General features: G+C 52.9%; 2 protein-coding genes across 2 annotated transcripts; both read right to left on the bottom strand.

Annotated features, from left to right (window-relative positions):
* Positions 1 to 108: 108 nt before the first annotated feature.
* Positions 109 to 920, bottom strand: LOC127765170 (vegetative cell wall protein gp1-like). Its single transcript, XM_052290015.1, has one exon. The coding sequence runs from the start codon at positions 827 to 829 to the stop codon at positions 446 to 448; it is 384 nt and encodes a 127-aa protein (XP_052145975.1). The 5' UTR covers positions 830 to 920; the 3' UTR covers positions 109 to 445.
* A 3,455-nt stretch (positions 921 to 4,375) lies between these two features.
* On the bottom strand, positions 4,376 to 5,695 carry LOC127765169 (protein app1-like). Its single transcript, XM_052290014.1, has one exon. It carries the CDS (start codon positions 5,538 to 5,540, stop codon positions 4,839 to 4,841), a length of 702 nt encoding a protein of 233 aa, XP_052145974.1. The 5' UTR covers positions 5,541 to 5,695; the 3' UTR covers positions 4,376 to 4,838.
* Positions 5,696 to 15,252: the final 9,557 nt, after the last annotated feature.

The raw sequence follows: 15,252 nt of genomic DNA, 5'->3' as shown, positions 1-15,252 counted from the left end.
TGAAAAGTGGAGTACTTTTTTTTCCATGTCATATTCTCTGCGTAGCTGCCGCCCACGAGATTACATCAAAGTTCCAAAATGTTCAAACATGAAAGTACAATTGTGAACTTTAAAAATGAAATGTAGTAAAGTAACATATATATAATCTCTGAAAGTATGAAAGTAAAAACAAATACATAAACCGTACGTACACGTACACGTAAAACACAATGGCACGACCTCAACACATGCGTTGAGACCGTGCGTACCCAAAATATAATGTACACTAATTAACCAGCAACAGAGTCATCACATGCATAAAATTCAAACTCAAGTATGAAATTAAATCAACACACTCACACAAACATTGAGAAATTTCACATGAAAAATCTCTCAGTTTACCTACTGGCGCCGGCAACCGCCGCCGCCGCCGCCGTGGACGTACACGGCGAGTTCGCCGCGCTGCCTACGCCGATGGAGGCGGCGCCTGGAACGGCATGGGCACGTTCACGGTCGGGATGGACGGCATCGGCGGCAGCGTCACCGCCGGCACGGCGGGCATCGGTGGCAACGACACCTTCGGCACCGCCGGGATGGCCGGGACAGCGGGCATCGGCGGCAGCGTCGCCTGTGGCACGGCCGGGATGGCCGGCATGGGCGGCAGAGTGGTGGGCAGCGCCGGCACGGCGGGGAGGACAGGGAGGGCGGCGGGAGGCGCGGCCGCCGCCGCCGCCGTCGCCGGCGTGTCGGCCAACATGCGGGCGGCGTAGCACGTTCTGCTGCTGCTGGCGGCGAGCAGAACGAACGCCATGGCCATGGCCATGGCCATGAAGCTCACACTAGAAGCCATTGCAGCAAGACTAGCTTGTGTGTGTGTGTGTGTGTGTTTTCTTAATCTGTTCTTGCAGTGAGTGCGAAGAACACGAGCCAATCTGTGCGCAATTTATAAGGCTAATTAAGTGAATATATATCCGGTTAGATCGGTGGTTGGCCAGAACGGTGTGTCGTTGCACCTGCAACAAATTTGTTCTTTAATCGCCCATGTTTGGTAATCAGAACTCATATATGCTTGGCTGCTTGCTAGGATGTTCATCGATCGATCCCAAAAGGATAAATTCTGAAATTGTGTGGCCAAGGCAGGAGATTTAGTTGTAGCGATCGGCCAAATATATTGTCGACGAGGTTGTTTTTGTTTTGATTATTTGTTAGTGCATACTCCGTACCATCCGTGGATCGAAATTTCTTTGTTTAGGTGCAGCTTCAATCTGTTGAACCGTTTTGTTCGTGTCAGCTTTTTCTAAAGGAGTATTTTCGTCAGTTTTATCGACGACGTAAGCATATGCAGAATTTTTTTAAAATTTTTTTATTAAAATATTTACAAAACTAATTTTGTGTTTCAAAAATTTACAAAATTAGTCACCCGCCGCTCTTTGAGAGGACGATTTTTAAAAATAACCCTCCCAAATAGCGATTTTCGTGTTGTGGCAGATGGCCGTTGGCTCATGCCTAGCGGCCGGCTGTTGGGGGCTGCCATTTTGCAGGCGGCCCCCTTGCCATCCTCAGGAAGGGCGGTTTAACACTATGCGGGGGGCCGCTTGTAAAAGGGCAACGAGGGCCCTGGAAACACATTTTGGAGACGGCACCCCGCACAATGTTAAATCGCCTCCCTAAGGGTGGGAAGGGGGCCGCCTGCAAAAAAAGCCAGGCCGCCCTCGCCGCCCTTTTGTAGGCGACCTCTTGCACAGTGTTAAACCACCCTCTCTCTATGGATGGCAAGAGGGCCGCCTGCAAAATGGCATGCCCCCTTGTTGGCCGTTACTTGTGAGACAACGACCGTCTGCCACGTCATTAAAATCGCTCCCTCCCAGAGATCAGAGGGTGGTGGGCAACTACTGTTGTAAATTTTTGAAACATGGAATTAGTTTTGTAAATATTTTAATAAAAAATTAAAAAAATCAGCATATGCATGGTTGTTTGTTTTGGCCCGAAAAATTGCTGCATAGGCAAAGCCCAACATTTGTTTTGGGCCGTAAATTTCAGGCCGGTTTGCCCGGAATGCTCTAGGCCCCCAAAATTAACAGTCACATATAAGCACGCATGATTTTCTTTTTTTTTTTGGAGGAAACAGGGACCACTTTATTCAATCAAAGCATCGACACAAACAAAGTTGTGCGATAGCAGTACAGCTATTGTCCGGCCAGAAATGAGTAGTTCCTCAACTCGGCCTTTACTAACTAAAACATGGCTAATATGATTTTCATTCCTATGCACCTTAGCAAGACTAATATCCCAACAAAAATAGACACGTATGGTTCAAAGTTCAAACAGTGATAAAATAGTGGGTTACACAAGATTAAATTAAAACCTATAATATTCCACGTATAATTAATTCGTGCATTAAGCACGTTAAATTTTGCGAGCACTCAGAGATTGGGTGACGCGACCCACACGTACGTACCTGGTCTGCACTGCACAGTGCACATCATACACACACGATTCATCAGTACACAAATTACCAACTTAACGTAACAACACACGGTAACACATGTACTCTTACCATCCAAGAAAAAATCAACTTCTAACTACGTCTATAAATTCATAGAGAAGTTAATTTTTTTTAGACAGGAGGAGTACTTAATTAACACACAGTAAGGAGGCACGTTATATTAAGCCGCCGGAGTACACACATCGCGGCGGCGTGAGCAACGGTATAACTTAACGACGGCATGGTGGCTCGCCGGAGTTGATTAACACCTATGGCACGGGTGGAACGACGGACGGCATCGGCGGCTGTGGGTCTTCCTGCACGGTGGTCGACGACGCCGGCGGCACGCCGGGGAATCCGGCGCCGGCGCCGGGATCAATCGGCGGCACAAATGGCGGCACTGGCAGGGTTGTCATGCCGGCGATCACCGGCACGCCGGGGATGATCGGCACGATCACCGGCACGCCGGGGATCACCGGCACGAACGGGATCCCGGGGCCGACCACCGGCACTCCGGGCACGCCAGGGATCACCGGGATCCCGGAGCCGACCGCCGGCACTCCGGGGACGCCGGGGATCGCCGGGATGGCGGCGGTGGGGAGTTCTTCGTCGAGGAGGCGCGCCGCCTGGGTGGACGTGGCGGTGGCACCCAGGAGGAGGAGGACGACGGCCACCATCGCTGCCACGGCGAGCGAGCTCGAGGTGGAAGACGACGCCATGGGTGCGTGCTAGCTTAGCTAGCTAGCTAGCTAGGGTTTGATTTGGTTACTGGTATACTAGCTGTGTGGAGTTTGGAGGGCTATATATAAGGAGTTTGCAGAAGAGGGAGGCCGGGCATGCAATGCATTACGCATGTTGCTTCATCGCTTGCATTTTGCAGTTGCAGATCATCGCACGCATTTTGTGGTGGAAAGAATTACAGTCCATCAGTTGAACAATATATACTCAGGAATTAATGATGCATGACCATCCAAACATAAGAGACAATGCAACATAGGCCAGAAACGAGCATTCTAGCAATAAGCTAAATTTTCAACTGGTTAGCTAATTAATGGCATACTATATATCAATATATGATCAAGAATAATTTATACAAGCATACAATCTCATCAGAAAATAACTTATCCCTCGATTTAACATATTGTGCAGGATATTTCACAGGCCAAGCAGGGGCAGATTTACCCATTAGGTAGGCTCGGTCGATCGACAAAGGTCAGCCCATAAAGTTCCAATCGAATCGCATGAGACTTTGTTTGTGACTTGTTTTTTTCACTTTCTTCATTCATTCCTCGCATGCATGGTCTCTGAAGAGGAGCTTTTAACAAGAGCGAAACTATGGGTGCAATCTATGGAGATGGAGGGACAATCTGAATCACTGCTGCTGGCTGAGGGCGAGAAAGGCTATTGAGTCCGAATGCCATGCCTGATGGGAAAAGTGTCATTGGTAATAAGTTCAGAACCAAGGTATCGTAGGATTGTATAGTGGAACTTCGAATTTGATTGACGGATGAGCAACAAGTGATCAGTTGGTTATTTCCTTCGATTTTTTTATTTAAGATTTGAGTAGTTTTTTACTATTTACGGCTCAAAGATTAGGTACCATCTTAAATATTCATGTTTGTTTAATTTATTGATTATATTATACTTTTTTATGTGATTATAATATAAATGTTGTGTTCGATTATCCTTATAGAATGAGCATCAAACACATTCTTTTTTTCTATAGCTACGTCCGCCACTAAATCCAAGTATATATGGGCTTTCATTTCTCACATGATTATATGTAAATTTTGAAATAAGTGGCGCATATGTCATCCCAAACAATATTGTTAAGGGGCACTTTTACTAAGATTGCATGCGTGGTAATTTGCCAACAAAGATATACACAATTAAAACGGTGATAGAAATATATATTTGTTAACATGACACGTATAATTTAAGCAACACGTTAAGCTTTTGCACACGTACGTATACAGAGAGTGACGCATTTGTCGCCACTCGCCACAAACATATACTGCACCTGGTCTGCACACACACACGTTCATTACACAAATACTATACCAACTTGACGTAACAACGTACATGCAAGTCATCTTAATTTGTACTCCCTCTGTTTCACAATGTAAGTCATTTTAGCATTTTTCACATATATATTTATCTAGATTCTTTAACATCAATATGAATGTGAAAAATGCTAGAATGATTTATATTGTGAAACGGAGGAAGTACTTACTACTTAACACACGTACGTAATTAATCTGTAGATGGCTGCCGGCGCCGGCGGCCAATGCATGGCGCACACGGTCAATGCCACGTACACGTCAGCTGGCCGGAGTAATTAATTAACGACGGCACGGGGCTCGCCGGAGTTGACCTAAGGCACGGGCGGGACGACGGACGGCACCGGCGGCAGAGGGACGCCGGGCACCTCCGGCAGCGGGACTCCCGGCACGGCGGGCAACGGCGGCACCGGCAGGGTCGGCACGACACCCCCCGCGGCTCCGGGGATCGGCGGCACCGGCAGAGCTGGCACGGCGGGCACGACGGCTCCGGGATTCACCGGCGGCAATGGCACCTTCGGGATCGTCGGCACCACGCCTCCGGGATTTACCGGCAGCTCCGGCACTCCCGGCACCGTCGGGATCGTCGGCACGCCGGGGATGGTCGGGATAGTCGGGCCGACCGCCGGCACGCCGGGGATCGTCGGGATGGTCGGAATGATGGAACCGACCGCCGGCACGCCGGGGATCGTCGGGATGGTCGGGATGGTGGGGCCGACCGCCGGCACGCCGGGGATCGTCGGGATGGCCGGGATGGTGGGACCGACCGCCGGAACGCCGGGGATCGTCGGAACGGTGGGGATGGTCGGGATGGTGGGGCCGACCGCCGGAACGCCGGGGATCGTCGGGATGGCCGGGATGGTGGGGCCGACCGCCGGTACACCGGGGATCGTCGGCATCGGAATGCCGGGGACGAGTTCGTCGAGGAGGCGCGCCGCCTGGGTGGTGGCACCCAGGAGGAGGACGACGGCCACCATTGTTGCCACGGCGAGCGAGCTCGAGGTTGAAGACGCCATGTGTGCTAAGCTAGCTCGTCTATGTAATTAAGCTAGGTTGATTAATTGGTTACTGCTATACTCTGTGTGCACTGTGGAGGGCTATGCCTATATATAAGCAGTTAGGAAGATGCCGATGCATTTATACGCACATTGTTGCGTTCATATCACTCTGCATTTTGCAGTTGCAGATTGCACGCATTTTTGTGGCGGAAAAGAATGGATGAAATGCATGGCGACTTATAGTCCATTAGTCCATCAGTTCAACACACAATACTGATCAACAATATGCACCGGTTGATTCATGCATGGCCACCCAAACATATGACAATGCAACATAGGCCAGAAACTGGCAACCTAATGTTTTTTTATCGGTTAACTGATGGCATATATTCAATATAGGTATATATGCACCACATTGTACATGTTTTTTTTTTTCTTTTCTGTGGTTAGTACCTCACCTTCGCTAGAGCTGGTCTACATTAATGATGCAAAGTGCCAAAGTTAGAGCCCGGTGTTGTTGGAGACGAGATTTGGGTGGCCATGGCTGCTTAAACCTCCATGATTTCGGCACTGTCTGTATGGCTCGTAGTAGGGAATGCGGCCTTGGCTTCTCTTGTGGTGGTTGGTATACTGGTATATATGGGCCATGCTGCCGGATAGGCTTTTGAACGGTGCCATTGGGCCACGTCACAGCAGTCGGGGGAGATGGGGGCTCCGGGCCACGCGACGCCCAAGCTATGCTTCTGCTCGGTCATCCCGGTGGTCCAACGGCGTCGTCGCAAACTGACAAACGTCGTTGAAAAATTGAGGAATGCGGCGCTCCGTTTTTTTTTCTTTTTTTTTTCACGAAACGGCGCTTAGAATTGTGCTAATTTAATTGAATATAATGGTATTATGGGAGTAAAAAAATATTACATAAGTATGAAGAAGTGTACAACAGTAAAATTAAGTTGCAGTCGTGAATGGCATAAAAAAATACTATACTTGGCGTAATGGCGACGCTGTGAGGGCAGTCCCAACCCATAGTGTCCATAAGCAGTGTCTATGGTGCCATGTCAATAAGACATCACAATAGAAACTATACTCTACAACCCATGGTTTCTTAAAGTGGGCTAGTAATAAATACATCATCTCTCTTCTCTACTAATCATATTTATTCTTCATATATTATGAAGACACTATTCTCTCCCAACGCAAAACTTGATAGTGTCTAGTGCATAGGTTCTCGCGTTGAAGCTGTGTCTTGCATGAGACCCAGTTTCTTCCTCTCTTCACTCTCTCTCTTAATTAATATAGTGCCACATAAGCTAAAAGTCCTACATGTCAATGTAGTTAATGCTATAGACACCATCCTAAGTGGAGGGTTGGGACTGCCCTGAGAGTGAACGGCATGGTTTCCTCCGTATCCTCTCTCCTTTCTTTCCTCATCTCGATCTCCTCTTCCTTACGCGCTCTAAGCATGTGTACTGTTGCTACATACTTCCTTCCTCCTATTGATTAAGACACAGTCCAACTTATTACGGTTTTTAAAACTAGTTTTTGGCTTTAAATTTCTCGAATAATACGATTGTTTGTAGCAATAAAACCACAATTATACGAGAGTAAATTCAAATGTCATCTATCAAATAAAATTGAATTTAAAATAAAATATTATCGGTAAAATATTTAGAGAGTTGAGTCTTAAATACGCGCGCGTCTTACTGCATGTTGGAACACGTCGGCCGGCGCCACTTCCTGCCTCAAACTCTAGGCTGATCACCAGTTCACCACAAGCCTACCCACAAACTATCGTAGTGCGTTGGCAGACCAAGCCACAACGAGATATTGGTTTCTGCTACTAGTAGCTGTGAGGCTGTGGAGGGCAACATATAAGCAGGCAGCTAGTGAAGCTGGTCAGGCTTCACTTCAACACTTGCATATCGACAGAATAGCAGGTAGCAATAACATGTATATCTATCGGCAAAAAGGTAAGCAGCATGCCCCCGCGCCCGCCGCCGGTGTCGGCACTCCAGCTGACGCCGCCCATGTGTATCCTCCGACGCCCAGCTAGCTTTTTCGCCGCCTCCTGGCCGTCGTCCCAGCGCTCCGCAAGCTCCTCCCAGCCGCGCCAGTTCTCCACAAGTGTCCTCCAGCCGTGCCCGGAGTCCCCGCCTCCGCCCAGATCTGGGCGTCCCCCTTCGGCCTCCGTCGCCTTGATGGTAGCAAAGACGCTAGATCCGCCACCTGCTGCCGCTTGCCGGTCCTTCGCTGATGCTGTCCGTGGTCAGGGCTTCCCAAATTCAAATTTGGGCACTGGCCGCGCGCGCTCTCCGCCACGCCTCCTATTCAAGTTGGCTTTTACCTCCACTGTCCGGCGCAACAACCGCTCTGCTCGAGAGGTCACTCCGCCGCGGAGGAGTACTCCCTACGTTGCTAGCCTTCCTCACCGTCACGTCGCCGAGCAGAAGATGGATGGCCATATCTCCGGGGATTCGCCTTGGATTCCGGTGCGTCGCAAGCGCTGGTGGCGTAGAGAAGAGCATTCATCCGCCTCCCGCCTACCTCCGCCTTCAAGTCGACAGCGCCCCATTTACTCCTCTTCGTATCGTGCGTTCTGGGCTCAAACAAGTGGGAAATGCTTCATTTGCCTCAGCAGAGAGCACCACGCTGCGCAGTGCAGGGACCCGGTCTCCTGCTTCAACTGCCGTCGTTCCGGACATCGCGCGCATGACTGCCGGCGCCGTCGCGCCGTGCGTGCGCTCTCTTGGTCCCCGCTTCGGCGCGCGCGGTTGGGCGCTCGCACGCCCCCGCAGTTGTGTCCTCGCTCGTCGTCACCGTGTCACCTGCGCAAGAGTCCGTCTCCCCGTCATCGCGTGCGCGAGCTGCAGACGAGCAATCGCCCGGCCTTTCCGTTCCAGCTTCCGCCGCCCCCGCCGAGAACGCGGGCAACCAGGATGACGCAGCTCGGCGACCTGGCCACGCGCCCGGAGGAAGACACCATCTTCATCCCTACCTCGTACGCCATTGATGAGGAGCTGCGCGAGTGGAGTGAGACCGCGGCTGTTTCCTGGGCCGCACGCGCCTCCGTCGACGGGGCCGCAAGACATCGAGCAGGCGTTCTTGGACGAGTTCAAGCTTCGCCGCGGTGATGTGGCTGTCTCGCTCCACCATCCCCAAGCTTTCCTCATCAAGTTCCAACATCGCCGCCATTGCGAGGAAGCCATTGCGAAGGGCTACGTCAAGCGTCGCGGGATTGAAATCCACTTCATCAAGTGGCGCAGCCTGCAAAGCGCTCTCGGCGTCGCGTTGATGTTCCGTGTGCGGCTCTGCCTTGATGGCGTCCCTATGCACGCTTGGGCAGCGGACATCGCTGAGCGCCTCATTGGGCGCACCTGTGCCTTGGAACAGATCGAGACCGACCTCGTCCACCCGATGGAGTCTGGCAACACTTGCTCCATTGATCTGTGGGCGTGGACGGCGAACCCCAGTACCATCCCGAAGCGGATGTGGCTTGGCTTCACCACCCGCGCGAAGGACCAGCAGCTGGCCCCCCTGCTCGTGGCGGAAAATCCACCAGAGCACTGGCAGCGGGGAGTGCGTCATCCGGTGCTTTTCCATTCACGCGGCGGCGGCGATCCATGACTACACGACGGCGATCCATGACTACACGGCGGCGATCATCGACCTAGAGGCGCAAGGCTCCTTCCAGCCGACGAAGCGACGCTTGCTGCCGTGGACCCTGGGGGTGTTGGATGGCGAGCAGGCACCCGGGCGAGTCTTCGAGGACTTCCCACACCACCCACCGCCGCCGCGCTCTGTTCATGACCGCCTGGGCGACCACGATCGGGAGGACGAGCTCCGTGGAGCGCATAGCCCAGAGCGCGGAGAGCGAGGAAACAGGGGTGACGACGGCGCACGTCACGGCGGTCGTGCGCGGGTGCGTGATCGGTCTCGCCGCGGATGCGCGGCGGGCATCAAGCATGACCAAGATGAAGACGAAGACGGCCGCGGCGATGATGATCGTGACGCCCCGGCCGACCATGACGACCGTGCCCGCGGCGGGAGAAGAGGCCGCTAGGGGCACAACAACGACCACCCCAGGGCTAATCAAAACTGGCGGCGCAGGGATCGAGATGACGACGATTGGGACGAACGGGGACGAGACTTCGGGCGCGGCCGCGGCGAACAACGTGCGATTGATCAAGACTACCGCCGTGAACGTACACGCTCCCCATGCCAGCGCGACAGGGGAGGGCACAGTCGCCATGGCGGCCGGCGTCATCACGCTAGTGCAACTGACGTGGACAACGTCACCGACCCTGTCCACCCCGAGCCACACCTGGCAGAGATCTCTCTGCCTTCCCGCCAGCAGGAGCTTCACACCGAGGTTTGCAAATTTCGATTGCTGCATGCTTTGCACACTTCCCCGTTCAGGACGCAGGAAATCCCGGCGAGCCCTCCGACTTTAACTGGTGATCAGCTGCTTCGCCTCGCGCTTGTCGCTGATAAGGCCATGACTGCGCCACCTCCGACGGCGACGGAGGACCTGGCCATCCGGTCTTCCACTGGGACTGAAACCTGGTTTGGCGGCACGACATGGAAGCCGGTGCCTATTGCGCGCGTCTTTGGCCGCATCAGGGAGGCCTTGCCGGCCACGCCAGCGGTCGAAACGCTGACAACCTGCTAGCAAATTGAGGAGGCGCTGATGCGCCTTGAGCTGGCTGCCGCTGCAGCTCGCACCCCAGGCGATGACACTCTCCTACCACAGCCCATGTCACCGGCACCTCTCGCAGCGTCCCCGCCTCGCTGCTTGGAAGATCTGGCCAGCGACGCTGCGGCCGACAAGATTCTGCCGGCGCCGCTCCCCGGGGCGCTGCTTCCCCAAGAGATGACCCCGATGCCAGCCACCCCGCCCCCGTCGGCGCTGGAGCCGGGCTCGCTGCCGGAACATGCATCCTCGCCATGCACCATCGCGGGACTGTTCACCTCGCCTCCGCCGGCTATCATTGCGCCGCCGCCGCGCTTGACGCTTCCATGTCTGCGGCCGGTCATCCTCACAAGAAAGGTGAAGCTCCGGCCGAGGCAGCATAGCCAGGTAACCCGGCGGAGTGAGCGCCTCGCCAAGCAACCTACAAGACCGACGATGGAGAGGTGCCAATGCGTCCTGTTCAGGAGGTTGGGCATCCTCCATGACGAAGAAGATGCCTCCGTGGAGCGCATTCTCAGCCAGTACATGGCCATGTTGGATGGGCCCCTGCCGCCGCACGCCATCGCCGCCTTGACGGCGATCTTCGGCCTCGACGACGATGATGAGTGAGCCATGGATGCCGCTCTGCTCCCTCTTGTGGGCGAAGGGATCACTGATGTGGCCGATGAAGTGGAAGAAACGCTCGCTTGAGCAGCGCTTGTGCGCGCGGATTCGGAGCTGTCGTCGCTCCATGTATCGTCGGATTCGGAGCTGTCATCGCTCCATGTATCGTCGTCGTCTTTTCTTTTGCAGCTGGTGTGTCGCCGGTGGCCTGCGTGCCGTCTTCCCAGCATTTCTATGGAACCTCAACTCTTGGAGCACATGTCGGTCAGAACTTCGCTTCGCTTCACCCTGCCTGCGCTGTCTTTTTCCCCGCTTGAGTTGCGCCTCATCTGCCGCCGGCGTCTGTGTGTATGTGCGCCGCCGCGACGAAGGCAGAAATGATGACGACGACGCTAGCGGCTCCCCAGCCACGGGCCATACCTCTCGCTAGGCCTCGCTTGGGCCTTCGCGCTCTCGCTTGGGCCTCCACGCGCCTTCTAAGGCCGTCCTCCATCTTGGGCCTCGTTGGGCTGCGCGTGCAACGACACTCGAGGCCGACGCAATTATGGCCGTGCGGGATCTTCCCGGCCCAAGTCCCCTTCCCCTCCTTCGCGCCAAGCAGGCCGTGCTCTAACCCCGGCTGGGCCTACTCTCCCAATCAAGAGTCCACCTCTGGTTTGCAGATGTCGCACAACCTAGATTTCATTAGTTGGAATGTGAGGGGGCTCAATTCGCCAGCACGCTGCAACACGGTCCACGAGATGATGTTGGATACGAAATGCAACCTAGCATGCCTCCAAGAGATGAAACTTCAGAACATTGACGACGGCCTCGCCCGCTTCCTGGGTGGCTACAAATTGGATAGCTTTGCCTTCAAACCGGCCATGGGCACGAGAGGGGGAATTATCATCCTTTGGAACAGTGCTGCCCTCATCCTACAAGATATTCGAATCGGCCGCTTTTCGATCTCAGCACAAGTGACGGTCCCACTCACAGGGGCTACCTTCCTTATGACCGGGGTGTACGGGCCCACGAGACACCGGCTTAAGGATGCCTTCCTTAGGCACATAAGGTGGCTAAAGCCCAATGCTGGCGAAGGGTGGCTCCTATTCAGGGATTTCAACATGATCTACCGAGCAAGGGACAAAAACAATGGCAACCTTAATCTAGCTCGCATGAGGCGCTTTCGAGCGACAATCGATCGATGTGAACTCCGCGAGATCCCCTTGCAAAACAGGAGATTCACTTGGAGTAATGAGCGTCAAAGGCCCACTCTAGTGAAGCTTGATCGTTGTTTCTGCAATGAGAACTGGGATCTCGCCTTCCATCACCATGTCCTGCATGCCCTCCCAACAAGGCCGTCAGACCACTGCCCTCTCGTTCTTTCAAATCCCGCTGCCCCGCGCAAGCCGCGCCCCTTTAGATTTGAGAACTTTTGGACACGCATTTCGGGTTTCAAGGACATGGTCAAGGCTAGTTGGACACAACCATCCCCGCACATAGAGCCAATGCGCCGCATAAATCACAAGCTACAGCGCACAGCTTCTTGCATTAAAACCTGGGCTAAAAGTCTATTCATGGAGGTGAAAATTCAGTTTCACATGGCACTCGATGTCATTCAGCGGCTTGATGTGGCCCAGGAACACAGAGATCTCTCTGGCCCGGAATTGCGGCTAAGAGCTACCCTAAAGCGCAAAACTCTGACTCTCGCCACGATAGAGAGGGCAAGGAAAAGACAGGCTTCCAGGTTGACTCATATCCGTGAAGGGGAGGCAAACACAAAGTTTTTTCACTTCAGGGTGAATGCGCGTAGGAGGAAGAATAGCATTCAAAGACTCCGCAAGGAAAATGGCTGGGCAGTCACTCACGATGAGAAAGAAATGACCATTTAATGGGGCGGCCGGGGCCGAGGCCGAATGAGCTCAACTGGGAAGCTCTAGACATCCAGCCTTTCAACCTCTCTACCTTGGAAGAGCCTTTCTCGGAGCAGGAGATCCACCGGGCTATCAAAGAGATGCCAGTTGACAAAGCGCCAGGGCCAGATGGTTACACTGGTATCTTCTTTAAAAGCTGTTGGGATATCGTCAAGGAGGATGTTTCCCTTGTCTTCAATTCCATCTTCAACCTCCACTGCGCCAGCTTGGGCCTTCTGAACTCAGCGAATATTGTGTTGATCCCGAAGAAGGAAGGGGCGGAGAGTGTTTCGGACTACAGGCCGATTAGTCTAATCCATAGCATAGCCAAAATCTTCTCCAAGCTACTGGCGTTGCGGCTGAGGCCCCACATGCGCTCCTTGGTCTCCATCAACCAAAGCGCCTTCATCAAGGGAAGAAGCATTCATGACAACTTCCTCTTTGTGAGGAACATGGCCAGAAGATTTCACCGTACGAATCGGCTGATGCTCTTCTTCAAGCTCGACATCACGAAAGCATTTGATTCCATTCGTTGGGACTACTTGATGGCCCTTTTGCAACGCCTAGGCTTCCCTGTAAAATGGAGAGACTGGCTAGGTGCCCTCCTCTGCACATCTACCTCGCAAGTTCTTCTCAACGGCATCCCTGGTCAAAAAATCACGCATGGGAGAGGACTTTGGCATGGAGACCCGCTGTCTCCGCTCCTTTTTGTCCTAGCAATCGACCCTCTCCAACGGCTCCTTACAAAGGCAACAGACCTGGGTTCGCTCTGTAAGCTTCGAGGCAGAATGCCTCGCCTGAGAACATCTATGTATGCAGATGACGCTGCCATTTTCGTTAATCCCACAAGAGGGGATGTCCAAGTGCTCACGGAAATCTTGCAACGTTTCGGCATGGCCACTGGACTCGTTACCAACTTCCAAAAATCTCAAGTCGCGGCCATCAAATGCAATAACATTGATTTGGACGACGTCCTAGAGGGAGTCCCGGCAGTGAGAGCATGCTTCCCGATCAAATACCTAGGACTTCCCCTGATCCTCGGGCGGATGCGAAAGGCGGACATGCAGCACATCTTTGATAAGATCACAGGGCGTATAACGGGATGGAGAGGCAAAAACATGGCTTGCCGGGAGGTCCACACTTGTCAAATCAGTGCTGACGGCGCAGCCAATCTACTTACTGACCGCTCTAAAAAGTTCAAAGGAAGCCTTGGAGTGCCTAGACAAGCAGCGGCGACGTTTTCTCTGGGCTGGCACGGGGGACATCACGGGTGGAAAATGCAAAGTCAATTGGACAAAGACATGTCTGCCAACTAGGCAAGGAGGCCTCGGGGTCCTGAACCTAGAAAAATTCATGAGAGCCCTGCGTCTACCTGGCTGTGGCATGAATGGAAGGACCCAAACAAGCCATGGGTTGGTCTCGAGATCCCCTACGATGAAGTAGACAAGAGCTTGTTTGCCGCATCCACTAAGATAACCATTGGTGACGAGAATATAGCGCGATTCTGGGACTCTGCGTGGATTGATGGGAGAAGACCAAAGGACCTCATGCCCCTAGTATACGCAATTTCTAAGAAGAGGAAAAAGACCCTACGCCAAGGAAAGGAGAATGATGCCTAGGTAGGTGATTTGGCACTGGAGACAAACCCAGTAATTACAGTGGCCCTTGTGGAGCAGCTGGTGGCCCTATGGACTACAGTTCGCAACGTGCAGTTAGAAGAAGAAGAGTCAGACCAAATCGCCTGGAAGTTCACTCCTCATGGGCAGTACTCGGCTTCATCGGCCTACAAAGCGCAGTGTGTTGGCGCGCCTGACACAACTTTTGACTCCTTGATCTGGAAGGTCTGGGCGCCCGGAAAATGCAAACTCCACGCTTGGCTTATCATACAGAATAGGGTTTGGACCTCTGACCGGCTTGCAACCAGGGGTTGGCAAAATAATGGCAGGTGCCCTCTCTGCAGAAGAGAAGATGAAACGGCTTTGCACCTCGTCGTCGAGTGCAGGTATACGAGACGGATTTGGAACCTCGTTGCGACATGGGTAGGGTTCCACCAGCTAGAACCCCGACGCTGGGGGGTGGCGCAATCAATCAAAGATTGGTGGGAAATGCTGACCTCTATGTCTGGCGTCCCCAAGAAGGGACTCCGCACCCTGATTCTACTCATCGTATGGGAAGTCTGGAAGGAGCGAAATAGGAGGATATTTGATCATAAGGAAACCGCAACCTCGTATCTACTTTCAAAGATAAAAGAAGAGGCTGGCATGTGGGCCTTGGCAGGCGCCAAGCGTCTTGGAGAGATCATCCCGCAGTTTGTATAGTGTACAGCTTTCCTTGTTTTTTGCTTTTTCTTTGCCCCTAGGGGTTGTATTTTTCTCCTGCTATATTTAATGAATAAGCACATTCTTGTGCTGGTTCCTTTCAAAAAAAAAAAAAACACTTGCATATCGATGTACTGCTAGCTGCAGTGTTGCATATGCATTTTGGCGATTTACAGTCCATCAGTTATGAACACAGTATCAATCAAGATCAAAAAACTTGTGCTCATCAC

This window comes from Oryza glaberrima, chromosome 3, assembly GCF_000147395.1.
Source record: "Oryza glaberrima chromosome 3, OglaRS2, whole genome shotgun sequence".
Classification (NCBI taxonomy): Eukaryota; Viridiplantae; Streptophyta; class Magnoliopsida; order Poales; family Poaceae; genus Oryza; species Oryza glaberrima.
This window is presented reverse-complemented; position numbering and strand designations above follow the sequence as displayed.